Genomic DNA, 15,949 nt, shown 5'->3' with positions numbered 1-15,949 from the left:
CCTACCCTATCACATGCAACCTGGAACGCCCTAATGTAACCCACCAAAATGTATAACATCACCCCTCCACCCAAAATAATACTCTAATGAACAATTCCAAACTACTTCACACATGCACACATATAGAGACCCTAATCCCTCCCTTTCACAACCTAAAAGATTGTAAGTCGAATCCCCAAATCATAATGCTTGCATCGCATTGGAAAAGCCTAGCCCACTACCATAAAATCCTAAATCCTTTGCCCTAATATCCTGGCCTCCCCACCCCCTTTCCCCAAAAAATGGAAACCTTAACCCTTAAGTCCTAAGGCCTATGACAACAAAATAAGGTGCGATGGAGAGGGTAGAGGGAGTGAGGGCTTTAACCCCCTAAAATGATACCCCCCAAACGATAGTCTCTATCTCCCAAACACAATGCAACATCCAAACTTGTAGCTTTCCTCCTCACAAAGGATTCTCATCTATATATCTAATCATGCTTACATCTAAGCATACAACCATCATATGTGGCAAGTATGCAATTAACCTAACCTAGCTAAAGTCGTTGCACCCTTAGCACAAACAACACCACTACAAGCCTAACAATAACTAAATGATTTGAGTGGGATGTACTTGCCTGCCATGATAAATCTCTCATTTCCTTTGTTTTGTTGATCATATTAAAGATCTTATGCCCTCTCTCTCTCTCTCTCTCTCTCTCTCTCTCTCTCTCTCTCTCTCTCTCTCTCTCTCTCTCTCTCTCTCTCTCTCTCTCTCTCTCTCTCTCTCTTGCAAACACATATGTTGCTTGCCTTAATTTGTGTGTGTACCTTTCTGTGTGTTTTCTCATATGTTTAAGGTGTTGAGATATCGAGCTCCACTCGTGATATGCCAAGGTGACCATTGTGCATTTATGTCACCGACTTGTCAGTTGTAGATGCGGTTGGTACACCACCCATGAATAATAGCTAGATGACAGCTATCCTTATCTACTCTACTTCGTGGCTCAGTTAGTATGCCACCTTAGTTAGTTGTCTTTGGTTTGAGACCCATATATAGGGTTCTTCTATTTCTATGTACTTGACTTCTTTTTGGCTTACACAACTAAGAAGAGGAAAACTGTTTTCGGCCTCCACCTTTGTGTGTATTCCCCCATTGTGCAAGCAAGAAAGCTACAAGTGAGACTTCTTCCTTCTCTCCCACAATCTTGACATGGTATCAGAGCCTTGTTCGTGGTAAGGAGCTCAAGAAAGCAAGCCAAGCTCGCGGTGTTCTGGTAAGAGGAGCAGTGTTGCTTTCATTTTCTATTTTGGGAGCAGATCTCTGCAGGTACACAGCCGGAAATTGCAAGAGTGCATTGTCTCAGGTTGAGACGCCCTTCACGGTGAAGAAAGAGGGCAATATATGCTGCGGGGGAGGGCTTTAGCCCATGGCGACCCTGTTTTTTTGATTTGAGGCCATTTCGGGGCCTGTTTTGGAGGCGGAAGTTTTCTGCACGCACTCAGGAAAAGGCCCAGTTTTATGCTGTGCAGCCACTGTTCTATAGGTCGGTGAAAAGTTACTGTAGAAATTGCATCATATGCCTGTGCGTAGAGACATTGGGAGTTACAGAATCATCCTTGTTGCCTGTTGATGCAAAATCGTCACTAGGAAGTGACTGTGTGGTTAAATACCACTTTCGTCAGTTTTGCAGATTTGCCCTTGTAAGGCTGAAGGTGTGTTCTCTGCAGTGACAGAATTTTTTGCAGTATTCTGTAATGGCGTGTGATTCTCTTTCACAGATTGTAACTGAAAAGCTTGACAAGAACAACTTCCAAGCATGGAAGTTTAGAATGACGAATTTCCTTATGGAAAAAGGATATTGGGAATTTGTTGCAGGAAATGAAGAAGAACCAGTTCTTCCTAATGTTCCCAATCAACAGCAAATGCAGGCATTCAAAGCATGGCATGAGAGAGCCAGGCAAGTTATGTACTGGCTGTCTATCAGTATTTCCGACTCTATGATTGTGCATATTCAGGATGCAAGTACGCCAAAGGAGACATGGGATACTTTGTCAAAAACGTATAGCACAAATACGCAAGCCAGGAAAATGCAGCTCAAGCAAGAGTTGCATAATGTGCAAAGAGAAAGTATGAGCATCCATGACTACCACATGAAGGTGAAGAAGATTGCAGATGCACTTGCTTCCATTGGGTCGCCAGTGGAAGATGATGATTTAGTTTCTGTGACCTTGAATGGTCTAGGAAAGGATTCTGCACAGTTTCGGACATCCATTTCAGTTCGTGAAAGATTTCCTGATTTTGAGGAGTTGATTGCTCTTCTAATTTCTGAGGAGCAGAGAAATGGTGGTGCATCTTCTTCAGGAGGAACTTCAAAAGAAACTGTCTTCTACTCAAATGCTGGAAGAGGTAGAGGCAGAGGTAGAGGAGGCCGATTTGGAGGCCGTGGTAGAAATCAGAATATGCAGCAAACTCAAGAAAACCAGTCCTATGGAGGAGGACGTGGTAACTCTAGAGGCAGGGGGAGCCAAAGAGGTCGTGGTGGATGGCAAAGAGGCCAAAATGCAAACAGCAATGTTGAATGCTACTACTGTGGTAAAATGGGTCATATGGCTAAAGATTGCTATAAAAAGCAAAATGACATCATGAATGGGAAATTGCAACAAGGGAAGTATGCATCTTCTAGTAGACAGGGTAATGACAGAAATGAGCATTTGTTTATGGTGCAGCACATGAACAATTCTGTGACAAGTGCAGAAGAAAGCAACGATGTGTGGTATGTTGACTCAGGTGCATCAAACCACATGACAGGTCATGCAGAATGGATGGAGGATGCAAGGAAAATGGAAAAACCAGGATTTGTGGAGACTGGTGATGATACTGCACATCCTATTGTGTAGATTGGAAAATTTCCTTTGTCTATGCAGGATGGGAAAAAGAAATACTTGTCTGATGTATTTCATGTCCCGAATATCACCAAGAATCTGGTTTCTGTTGATCAAATGGTTGAGCAGGGCTTGCAGGTTAGATTTAATCCTCATGGATGCTTTGTTGAGGATATGAAAATAAAGGTCGCTTGATAGCAAAAGGAAAGAAGAAGGGCAAAATGTTTACATTGGATGCAGACATGCCTGAATTGAGTGCAGCAATGTTTGCACATGGGACCGGTGTAGTTGCAGATATTGATATCTGGCATAAACGCATTGGTCATGTTAATGTACAGCGACTTAAATCAATGCAGGCCCAAAACATTGTTGCAGGATTGTCTAAATTCAAGGTTGCAGAAATCCATAAGGTATGTGAAGCCTGTCAGTTTGGAAAACAGACAAGGAAACCATTTCCTAGACATGTTCAAGAGAGTAAGAAGCCATTGGAATTAATCCACTCTAATGTGTGGACTACTAAAGCTGCATCTCTTGGAGGCTGTCATTATTTTATCACTTTTATTGATGACTATAGCAGAAAAGTTTGGGTATATTTTATGAAAAAGAAAAGTGAAGTTTTTGGGCATTTCAAAACTCTTAAAGCTATGGTTGAATAAGAAACAGGCCTGCAAATAAAATGCCTAAGGTCATATGGAAGGGGAGAGTACCTCTCAAATGAGTTTGCAAGGTTCCTGCAGGAGCATGGCATAAAGCAGCAATATTCATGCAGTCATATCCCACAACAAAATGGAATTGCAGAAAGGAAAAACAGGCATATTGGAGAGGTGTCTCGTGCCATGCTCAACGAAAAAGACTTGCCAGATTTTTACTGGGCTGAAGCAGTTGCTACAGCAGTCTATATAATGAACAGGACTCCCACTGCAGCAATACATGGGATGACTCCAGAGGAGAGGTATACTGATAAGAAACCAGATATTTCTCATTTGAAAATTTTTGGTTGCATTGCCTATGTACATGTGCTAGATGAGTTGAGATCCAAGTTGGATCCATAAGCTGAGAAGTGCATCTTTATTAGTTACTCTCTGCACAGCAAAAAGGTTATAGATGTTATAACCCTTCTACTCATAAGTTTACAGTGAGCAGAGATGTTGTTTTTTATGAGATGAGTAGCTGGTATAAACCAGTAAATGTGATTAATGATGTAGATGCACAAAACGGTAATGCCACACAGAATTCACAGCAGCAGTCACAAAATATTAGTGGACCTGGAGCGTCCTCTAGCAGTGGTTCACATTCTTTGCCATAGACAGCCAGATTGAGATCAGGAGAATCTTCTCAAAGAAATGCAGATAGTGATATTCAGGTTTCACGAAAAGGAAAAGAGAAGGTAGATCAGCCTATGTTTGATGTGAAGGTCACTCTTATGTGGATGGTGAATCCAGTGGCTCAGAACAGAGCATTGATGATGAGTTGGGTATTCCTTCTATTGTTACACCTGGAGTAAGGAAGACCAGGGATGTTTTGAGAGCACCTGGGAGTGAACCTACTTTGCGCAGGTCTACCAGAGCTAGGTATCCTGTGGATAGGCTGAAATATGATGGATTTACTGCCATTCACTATGCATATATGGTCAAAGTGATACAGGAACCAAAACCCACTTCTTTTGAGCAAGCCATGGGAAAAGAAAAATGGAAAAAAGCCATGGATGAAGAAATGGATGCCTTGGAAGCAAATGCTACATGGGAATTGGTACCTTTGCCTAAAGGTAAGAATGCAATTGGCTGTAAGTGGGTTTATAAGGTGAAGCACAATGCAGATGGTTCTATGAATAGATACAAGGCAAGATTAGTAGTCAAGGGGTATGCACAAACATATGGCATTGATTATGAAGAAACATTCAGTCCGGTTGCAAGGATGGCAACCGTAAGAGCAGTCATTGCTATGGCTGCATCAAAGGAATGGTCTTTACATCAGATGGATGTAAAGAATGCCTTCTTGCATGGTGATTTGCAAGAAGAGGTATATATGGAGCAGCCACCAAGTTATGTGCATGCTGTTCATCCTGAGTTTGTTTGCAAGTTGAAGAAAGCATTGTATGGCTCGAAGCAAGCACCTAGAGCATGGTCTGACAAGATAGGACAGTATCTTGTCACTATTGGCTTTCAGATTTCCAAGGCAGATTTCTCACTTTATGTGAGAAAAACAGAGAAAGGTATTATGCTACTTGTCATTTATGTTGATGATTTGATTATGACAGGTGACAGTGATGAAGATATCCTTCATGTGAAAATGCTATTGAAGCAAAAGTTTGAGATGAAGGATTTGGGAGAGCTGCATTATTTCTTGGGCATTGAGGTGATTAGATCACCAAGTGGGATACAGCTCTTGCAGAGGCAGTATGGATTGGACATGCTGTCCAAATATGGGATGACAGGCTGTAAGTCTATTTCAGTTCCTTTGGAGCAGAATGTGAAGCTGAGCACAGATGTAGGTGAGCTTCTGGAAGACCCTACTATGTACAGACGTATAGTAGAAAGTTTGATTTATATGACTATTACCAAGCCAGATTTAAGCTATGCTGTTGGATTGGTAAGTCAGTTTATGCAGGCTCCAAGGAAACCGCATTTGGATGCGGCTAGACGCATACTCAGGTATGTGAAGTCCACATTGCAGTATGGACTATTTTATGAGACTAGGGTTCAGATACAGCTGCATGGATACACTGATGTTGATTGGGCTGGTAGTATTTCTGATAGACGATCTACCAGTGGATATGTGTTCTCTTTTGGAAGTGCTACAGTCACTTGGAGCAACAAGAAACAGCCTATAGTTGCCTTGTCGAGCACAGAGGCTGAGTACAGGGGTGCAGCAATGGCTGCATGTGAGGTAGCTTGGTTGCATAAGCTACTTTATGATATGCATCAGCCTACAGATGGACCAGTTGTCATTTATTGTGACAACATGAGTAGTATACACTTGGCAAATAACCCAGTCTATCACGCTAGAACAAAGCACATTGAGGTGCATTATCACTATGTGCGGGAGAGGGTTTTACTAGGTCTTATTGATCTAGTTTATGTCAGCACAGAGGATTAGGTAGCTGACATATTCACGAAGGCATTGGGCGCAGAGAAGCTGCGCAAGTTCAGAGACCTGCTTGGTGTGCAGGAATTGGAATTGAGCTCGAGGGGGAGCGTTGAGATATCGAGCTCCACTTGTAATATGCCAGGGTGACCGTTGTGCATTTATGTCACCGACTTGTCAGTTGTAGATGCGGTTGGTACACCGCCCATGAATAATAGCTAGATGACAGCTATCCTTATCTACTCTACTTCGTGGCTCAGTTAGTATGCCACCTTAGTTAGTTGTCTTTGGTTTGAGACCCATATATAGGGTTCTTCTATTTCTATGTACTTGACTTCTTTTTGGCTTACACAACTAAGAAGAGGAAAATTGTTTTCAGCCTCCACCTTTGTGTGTATTCCCCCATTGTGCAAGCAAGAAAACTACAAGTGAGACTCCTTCCTTCTCTCCCACAATCTTGACATAAGGCATGTGTGTAACAGCATGCATATCATGATAAAGCTTCATTTGAAAGCAATGAGGTGCTACCATTATATAAGTCTATTCCTAGACTAGACATGTGTATGAATTTGACAAGTTGGTTCTTAGCTCCCAGAATATGCAAGCTTATGGCATACCTTTTATTTTTTGGATGCACATGCATATTTGCATTATTAGACTATTGTGATTTGAGTTTGTACAAAGTTTCTATTTCTCAAGCTTGAAACATTCTTAAGCAATGAACATCCATGAGCAATTTAATTTTTGGTTGCTCAATCTTGAAACCTTCCTAATTTATTAATACCTACAAGAAACATGTAGTTCAATTCATTTATTGTTTGCTCATCCCTTACCTTATTATGATGTTCTATTGATATGCCAAAGGTAGAAGGATTTCACAACATTGCCATTGTGTAATAGATCTCTAACATGTAGCAAGAATGTTTAATGAAGCTACAACTTAGGTTACAATATCCTCATAAGTTAGGTGAAAACATACAAGTTAAGCTTTAAGAATACGAGTCACAAACTAGCCCAAGAAACAAGCAACATCTTATCTTGGTGAGTGAATTGACATCATGAGTGAAACTTTAGGATCATAAGCATTTCATACTCATCATGGACAAGTTTGAACACTAGTACTCACACAAATAAGGCTAGTTTAGGGGGAGAGAAGTGGTGTTAAGATTATCATCTCTGGTATTTTAATAATATAAATAATATTTGTTTAATTTATCACATGTCTGTTGATGGCATTAATACAATGGTCTTTGGTAGGTTAACATTATGAATGATACTCCTTTAACTTTTCTTATGACAAAAAAAAAAGTAGTTGTACATAAGAATCATCACTAAAACATGTATTCTCCTTTATTAAACCACCAACATGGAGTTCCATGTAATTTGCATCATTATGCAAATGTGATATGTCATTACAATCCAACCTTCTAACACACTTTCCTTGCTCCTTAAATTAGGGTGAAGATTATAAACTAAAAACAATTTTAAAGTATATCTTATACCACATCATTTTCTTAACAACCCAACCTTTTACATTTACATACTACATCAACATTTTGAGAGACTTTATCCAATGAAAATACCATCTAGACATTTCTCGATTAGTTTGGGTGATTGTCATTCTTTGAATCATCTTTTCACATCAACATGTTGCTCATCTTCTTGATATTGAGAGAGGAATAAAGTCCTCGGCCTACTCTCCATCTTGGTAGAATTTATCAAACTTTGTCTTCTCATCCTTCTAAGAATAAAGAAACTCAATGCAACCATTTTATACAAGCACTTTACAACATGCCAAAAGACTCACTCAATCCCTCACCATTAGCTACATCCAAATCTCCACCCCTTTCCACACATGCACGGATGGAGCAAGACAAATGAACACATATTGCACTCCCACTTTTTCACAACACTTCCCCAAGTGCATCAATTCACCCATAGGTCATCATACACATGAAAGTGATACTTATTAGTGTGCACATGCATGTGTCATGCAAACAAAGGAGTGGTAGCTCATTATTAGCTTTTTTGTTAAGTCCAACATGTTCATTCTATAGACAGAATATTTGCTTGCAAATTATAATCTAATCTTATTATTGCAAAGTTGAACTAGATGATTCATGAGATTGGTAATCATTGTATGTCAACACTAGACAAGATATGTCAGGAATCACCAAGGAGATAGTTAGTTATAAATTACAAATTATGTCGGTAGTTATAAAACAACAAATCTGGTTAATAGTGAAACTACATTATGTTAAAGGATTTAACTATGTTTTGGGAAGGGTCATATTGTACTTTTTGTTCAAATAAGTTTTTCACCACATTTGCTTTAACCCAAGGTATGATAAAGGTGGTAGGGACTTGTGTAATTGAGAGCAATCGAGCTATTAGTATATACATGGGCAAGACCAATACTTGCTACAATTGTGTATCATGACATGAAGTAGTAAGTTTATCTCCTTTTTCCCACACCATTCTATTGATTATGAGTGTAATAAGTAGTCATTTTCCAACTCTAGATAAGTATGAGATATCATTCTGTGCAACCTTTCATGCTATGTAAGCTAGTTCAAAAGAGGTCAAGAAGGTTGCTCCTCTTTTAGCTTTAATCGATAGCATTAAAAGGGCGTTGTTTCTATCCTTCTCTTTAAGCTAATAATTTCTTTGCTCATGTCAATGAAAAGGTATGTAAGATCTAGAATGACCCTACTGATCTTTCAAAAAGGAGCATTTGTTCCACATTATAAATGACACCAAAGGTTTGTGTTGTGTACAATATGTGAAGCTCCCAACGTAGAAGTGTTACCAACTTAGGGTTGAAAGCAATTACTTCACAATTTTACAATCTATAAATAATTAAAAGCCTTGGGTAGACTAAATCGTATATGGCTAATTCATGCCAATGAATATAATATGACATAAATTACTTGTACATACTCTCTACATGATGTGTTTGGTGAATGGCCAAGTAGATCTATTTGAGCACAACTCATATCTTTGCTTACATGAGAGCAATATAATACACATTATACTTCAAAAGTGTCCAAACACTTCACAATATATGATACATGTCCAAACACATGATAAATTGGCCAAATGTCCTTGCAAAAATCGCTTATTGTACATGAATGGACTTGCATGAATTGACCAAATGTCCTTGCAAAAATCGCTTCATGCACATGAATGGACTTGCACATACGAGAGTTTTATTTATCAATATGCCTTGAAAGTGCACGAGATAGCACATATTGCATTAAGGACTTTATCATCAACTCACTAAGTTAAGCAAAACAAAACAAGACTTTTTCACTTGTTTTCATTTTTAAATGCAATGTAGAGTTCAATTAAATCTATAAAGCATTCTTGAATTTACTTCTCTTTTGTCAAATCTTGCAAAGATACTACTAAGCTCACATAAGTGTAGACAAATTTCACTTACACTAATCCAAAGATCATGTTTGATCCTTAAAAGTTCTATGGTTAGCAAGTTTTCCTAAATACATGAACACACCTAATGAGTATGCCATTGTATCAAAATTGATATTGCATGATAGCACTTTTGCCAAACTCAAGTGAATGAGCTAATTTTCTCTTAAAGAGACATCAACTCCTTTTTGTTGTAGAAATGCCTTTGCTTCAACTATGTCCTATAAACATTCAAAAAAAAACAATTAACTTTTCTATTTGATAGATTAAAAATAAAAAGTTATAAGAGATATATTAGTATGCAATGTGAACGACATCCTTAACTATTTGATTTATATGTAAACCAATTACTCTTAACATAATAGTAACCTAAATTTATACGATTTAATGAGATTAGGGAGCCTACGTTTCACTTGTTATTAAGGTTAAGCAACTTTGCCTACCATATGACTTAGTATAAAGCATGGGTCATTCAAGAAGAATGCTCTCTTTTCACGATAGATTGTTGCAGAGCCTAATAGTAATATCAAGCATGGTATATCTAAAAATGCTCTAGGTTAGACATACTATTAACATAAGAGTTGAGCATAATGCATTGGTAATTTAAAAAGGAGATTTTTGAATTTTTTCTTCTTTACTAAATCTATAGCAACATTAGCTAATCAACATACAAGATGAGGTCTTGTTGCATGGCAAAAAGACAACACAAAAATGCGCTTCTAGCAGGGCTTACCTTAACTTTGCAAGATCAAGTAAATGTGAAGTATCTACTACTACTGAAGGTTTATGTGTAGCTTCCATCCTAGCTCAAGTTTATCAAGTATCTACTACCGATGAAAGTATTGGTTAAGCAAGGAAATGGAAAAGTAAGATTATGCATAGTGACTATTCACTGTATGTAGTCAAAGAGGGACATTAAAGCAAAGGTCTTATAAGAATGAATGTAGAGGATCGGTAGAAATCATTATATTCTAACTTATTTAAAGTTGTTACAATAGAAGATGAATAGTAAGTAGATTTTGAGGCCCTTTCAAACTTCTTGCATTACAGTATGCCATGGAGTAATGAGCCTCGCCAAGCAATGGAAAGAAATCCATGTGTTAGATATACATGTGCACTGTGAGAAATATACACTTGTATCCTAGCTAGTAATCGGCTCCAGCTGTGCTTATTCTTTCAACTCACAACACACACTTTTACATGAAATATGCAACTTCCTTTGCATGGACCATATATTGGGTTGGGCTCTTTGGACAATTTGGGTTAAAACCAAAATCATAACTTTTTGTTGCAATTAGCATAGTGTGATGCAACAAATGGCTCAAGGTGTAGAGGGCTGGCCAACAGCCCTTGTTTTTCATACTCTTGTTTAGTTCTATATTTGCCTTTCTTTCTAGTTATGTTATCTTCTTCAAAGGATCCCTTATATTAAGATCCTATATTGTTGTAAAGTACTACTAAAAAACAATGATTGTTTGTATTTTTAGTTACAAAGGCGAGGAAGGGAGGGAGGGAGGAAGAGAGGGGGGTCACTGTTTTACTTGGCTTAATGGACAGCCTAATGGACAGAGGACTTGTGAGTGGAAATGACTGACGTGTGATGTTAGTGGAGGGGCTCCCAAAAACTGTAAGATCCAATTCCAAACATGGCCACTCATGCATTCACCACTCTTGCTCGAATACTTAGGAACGACGGTATGCTCTTAAGTCACTTACATTCGAGAAACATATTCAATTGAACTGTCTATCAAAAAGTTATTACCTTCTGCAGAAGCAACGCTTCTTGTGGACACGTTGGAAATACCATCAAGCCATAACCCACCATAGCCAATCCATAGCATCCCAGCATGACTAGAGCATACAAAGGGAGCTGTACTTCAATAAAGAAAACATAAATTAGGATACCAGTACTTCTCTTGGACACAACAATTCAACAACCCATCTTTCTCAAAATCGACAACAATCAGTAGAAGCAAGACTTTTCATATAAACATGTGGAGCCAATTAAATCTGATCCAATATGATGATAACAAGCATGATAATAGGCTTTATCTCTCACCTATAACCTAATACTAGTATTTGCTTTAATAAGAAACTGTGACAAACACAGACAGCATCCAAATTATATCTCACTGAACAATGCTTGATTGTCTCTTGTCTATTTGGTTCTGTCCTGCTCTCTTATCTTCCAAAAAACATGCTACCAGTTCCCTCACCTATTCTCAAAAACTCACTACCCAACCTTGAGGATCTGAAAAGAAACAAGAATACATAATTTACAACTGAATTAAGTAATCCACTAGATTACAAATTGAAAATCAAGTGTTTTGTACTGTTGTCGCTATCTACCATCCAGTAACATGAAAAACAGGTATGGTATGCCTTGTTGTAAAGAAACTATTAGAGAATTAGTCATCCCCTAGACTAGCATTCTCAAGCTACAGTTGGTGCAGTCAGTTCTCTCAGGTAGAGTTATGCATTTGTTCCTGTCAGTTTTGGGCATTTCCAGCAGTCACCAGAAGAAGTCAGCATTTATCAGACAATAGTCAAGCAAGCAACTGTGCCACGTGGCATGCAGGAGGCTGGTCACTGAGTATTTATTATTTATGGTAGCGGTCCGCAGTTTTGTGCTGGTCATCCAATTTTGCTAGCCGCTTGCATTATTTTATTGTCTCTTTTCCTCCTATTTATTGCCCATTGGCAGCCTGCCTTCATCACTTGTGTCTTCAATTGGTGGAGAGAGAGAGAGATCAGCTTGAGATACTTCGACAGCCCATTTGTATATCTGCCTTCTTCATTTCAGCATTCATTGATTGCAGATTTCTGAGTTCTTCTGTCTCTTTTCTCTCTCCCTCTTCTCTTGTCCTCATTATCTTTCAGTCTCTCCATACACTTTTGCATTCATTGCACCCTACTATGGTATCAAAGCAATGTAGAAGGGCTGATGATCACGGGCAGACCTGATTGGGAGGATTCCTTGAGACAAAAGTTTGCATTTTCAGCCTTTCAAGGCTGAGGTGAATAGGTGCAGAGAAGTAGCAAAGTTGCTATTTCTTACTGGTTTTTGCTGTTGGTAAAGTATAGAAAAGGCTGTGCTTTCAATCTTTGGAGTAGATTTTGAGTTTTCATCACCTCCGATGGGTGAAATTCTCTAAGAACAAGCTGAGGAAGCCATAGCAAGCATTGACACCATGTGCAGAGTCAGAGGGGCTGCCCTTGTTTTTGTGCAAGTCATTCCATTTACAATGTCAACCAAACTTGACACAGAGTTTCAAGCTATTATGGACCATAAGGTCCCCATGTTGCCGGCTCTTCCTTCGATTAGAAGCTCAATGGGAAGAATTACTGCATTTGGCACGTAATGATGTTTGCCATATTGAAGTCTTATGACTCGTGATTCAAGCTATAGACTATCCTACAGCCTATGATGCCTCCAACCTCTCTGTAAAAATTGAATATCCGCATCTGTTCTTTCCCCTCTCTCTTGCACTCCAACTATAATTACTCACATCGAGCACTTGACCATGGCTTCGGAGATATGGCTAGAGTTAGATCAAATGAACAATCGGATGATTGTGATGATGTTAGAGCTAGACAGCTGGTCATTCCCTTGACAGGCAAGAGCAGCAGGAGCAATCGATGCAAATGACACATGGCAGGTCAGACAAGAGCAGGTTACACGTGGCAACAAGTCGGACAGGCTAGTTGAACAACACTATTGTCAATCACATGCAGCAGACCTGATCTTTTTCACTATTTCCTACTAGTCTATTTATTGGCCCTGATTTCAACAATCTTTCACACTTGTTCTCACAGATTTCAAACTGCAAACCCTAGAGATTGCCCTCGAGGCTGACAGAGACTAAGATCTTCAAGGTGGAAACATATGCAAGCATTCTCTTTGCACCCATGTATATTTCTGCATCCTTATACAGCATTCTACACTACAGATTTTCCATGTTTCATTGTCTCTTTCTCTCTCTCTCTTCTCTCTTTGTTAACTCTGTCTTGGTCATTCACTTCCGCATTCCTTCACTTTGACATGGTATCGGAACATTGAAGGACTAACCTAGGGTGGACCTACCTGAAAAGGAGATTTCACCTAGGGTGGACCTACCTGAAAAGGAGATTTCAACGCGACACAAGGCTGTGTTTTCAATGTTCTAGGGCAAGCAGGAGGGTTGTGTATCAAAACAAGGCCTAAGACGAGCGTGGGCGTGCGAGAAATGAGAAGTTTTGCTGAAGCTGCTACTGGTTTTTGGTGTTAGAGAAGGAGAAAGGCTACATTTTGGGCCTTTAAATGCAGATTTTAACTTTTCATCACTTCCAATGGATGAAGGAGTAGGGCGAGCAGACACAAGCCCTAGCAGGCTATATTCTCACAGTCAAAGGGGGTTGCTTTTTGTGTTTTGTGCAAGCATTTGTAGGTGAAGATGTCTTCTGAGGCCGAGACAGAGTTTCAAGTTATCATGGGCTGAAAGGTGCCCGTCTTACTTGCACTTCCACCAGATCAAAAGCTTGATGGTGAGAATTACCACATCTGGCGGGTCATGATGCTTGCCATTCTGGAGTCCTATGATTTGATAGAGCTTGTTATAGAGGCTATTCATCATTCTTCTTCGTGAGACGAGTCTCGACTCTCTTCCAATGATAAGGTGGAGTTGGCAAAGGCTCGCGCACATTGGGATAAACTCAATGCTCGCATTCAATTGTTTTTATTTCTCTCATGTACTATAGTTATTATCTCTCATATTGAGCATTTGATGGTGGCCCGTGAGATATGGCTGGAGCTTGATCACATGTACAATCAAATAATTGTCATGAAGCGAGTTTCTTTGGAAGTGCAGATATGGACCATGAGTGTCAACAAGTCATCTTCTATGCGGGAGCATATCAATAAGCTAAGGCAACTTCAGATGCACGTTCAAAACGCACGGAAGGTGATCACTTCCATAGACATTGCAATAACTCTTCTTTCACAATAACCGCCCCATTTCAGTGGTTTTTATTCCAACTTGATTGCTTCAGGGTGGGCTAAGACTCTTCAGTGGGAAGAGTTGGTTCCTATGGTCTTGGACTAAGAAGAACAGCTATGATTATCTTCGAAAGGCGTCCAAGGAACAGCTTGTTTGAGGTTTGCCGAATATTATGGTAAGCCAACAGCCTTGTATACCCTACATCCGTGGGAAGCAAACTCGTGATGTTCTTCCCAGCAAGATTTCGAGGGGGCCTTCAACACCCTTGGAGCTTCTTTCTACCGATCTTTGTGGACTGATCAGGGCAGAGTCCCTTAGAGGGAGCTTGTATTTCATGCTAATTGTGGATGATTACAGCAGGATGACATGGGCTTATTTCTTGAAGCTAAAGTCAAAGGCTTTCTCCAACTTTAAGGATTGGTTGCTCTTTGAGGAGAGTCGATCGGGCTAGAAGCTAAAGACCTTACAATCAGATAAGGGCAAAGAATTTGTTTTTAATGAGCTTGTTCATTTTTGTGCAGATCATGGTATTCACCAAGAGTTTGCAAATACAAACACCCCTTGGAAGAATGACACCTTGGAGCAGAAGAATCGTAGTGCGAGATGACCCGTACCATGATAGAGCCCCATCAAACACCTCAGTGTCTATGGGCTAAGGCTGTGGCTACAGGCTACAGCAGTTCACATCCTTAATCGTTCCCCTACTTCCGTTGTTGGTATAACTCCATATGAGGTATACTTTGGGTCTAAGCCAGATGTTTCTTATTTCAGGGTTTTTGGGTGTGATGCCTATGTTCACATCCCGAAAACACAGCGTAACAAATTTGAAGCGACTTCCAAAAGATGGGTGTTTATGAGCTATAGCTCCCGATGATAGTTGGGCACTAGCGGATTGTTCCTCTCTGGAGTCATGTCTCTTGAGGACTCTTCTTCGGATAAGAAGCTTAGTTCTCAGCCGCCGAATTCACCGATTGCTCCCCCACTAATGATGGACAAATGAAGAGCAACACCGGCCTCCTCCACTCTTCGTTGTGATGTAGGGATTAAGGGGAGGTCTCTGAGGAGTAGCAGCTACATGATGGCTCGCAACGTTCTAGGAGGAACCAAGCACACTACACCGAGCTTGTTTACAATTACTATTTGATGACTCGTGTCATGCATGATCAGGAGCCCACTTCTATGAAGGAGGTTTTACAGCATGATCATTGGCGGAAAGCAATGCAGCAGGAGCCGGAGTCGATTGAGAGGAATGGCACTTGGCATCTTGTGCCGAATCCTCCGCATAAGAGGATCATTGGCGTCAAATGGGTCTTCAAGACCAAGTACCACAGTGATGGCACGTTGAACAAGCACAAGGCTCGCCTTGTTGCTAAAGGTTTACACAATGCCCAAGCATTGATTTTCATGATACTTTTTCCCTACTGTTAAGATGGCTACTACTTGCATAGTTCTTGCCTCAGCTAGCCGCTAACCATAGAAGATGGTCAGTCTATCAACTGGATATGAAGTCTGCCTTCTTGAATGGAGAGTTAAAGGAGGAGATCTATATTGAGCAGCCTCCTAGCTTCAGTTCTTCTGATGGTAAGGTGTATAGGT

General features: G+C 39.9%; 1 protein-coding gene across 1 annotated transcript in view; it reads right to left on the bottom strand.

The window, feature by feature from the left end:
* Positions 1-9,311: 9,311 nt before the first annotated feature.
* The window catches only part of DPMS3 (dolichol-phosphate mannosyltransferase-like protein), a 51,283-nt gene continuing 44,645 nt past the window's right edge, over positions 9,312-15,949 (bottom strand). The window contains exons 2-3 of the mRNA XM_087682248.1: positions 11,140-11,247; positions 9,312-9,598 (exon numbers count right to left, since the gene is read on the bottom strand). Coding sequence (XP_087538374.1) covers positions 9,533-9,598; positions 11,140-11,247 — 174 coding nt within the window. The 3' untranslated portion in view covers positions 9,312-9,532. The remainder of the gene's footprint in view (positions 9,599-11,139; positions 11,248-15,949) is intronic.

Source organism: Lygodium microphyllum, chromosome 7, assembly GCF_053477565.2.
Source record: "Lygodium microphyllum isolate KBCC chromosome 7, Lygodium_microphyllum_v1.1.10, whole genome shotgun sequence".
In the NCBI taxonomy this organism is placed as follows: Eukaryota; Viridiplantae; Streptophyta; class Polypodiopsida; order Schizaeales; family Lygodiaceae; genus Lygodium; species Lygodium microphyllum.
The sequence above is the reverse complement of the archived record's forward strand: the minus strand, read 5'-3'. Positions and strand labels throughout refer to the sequence as shown.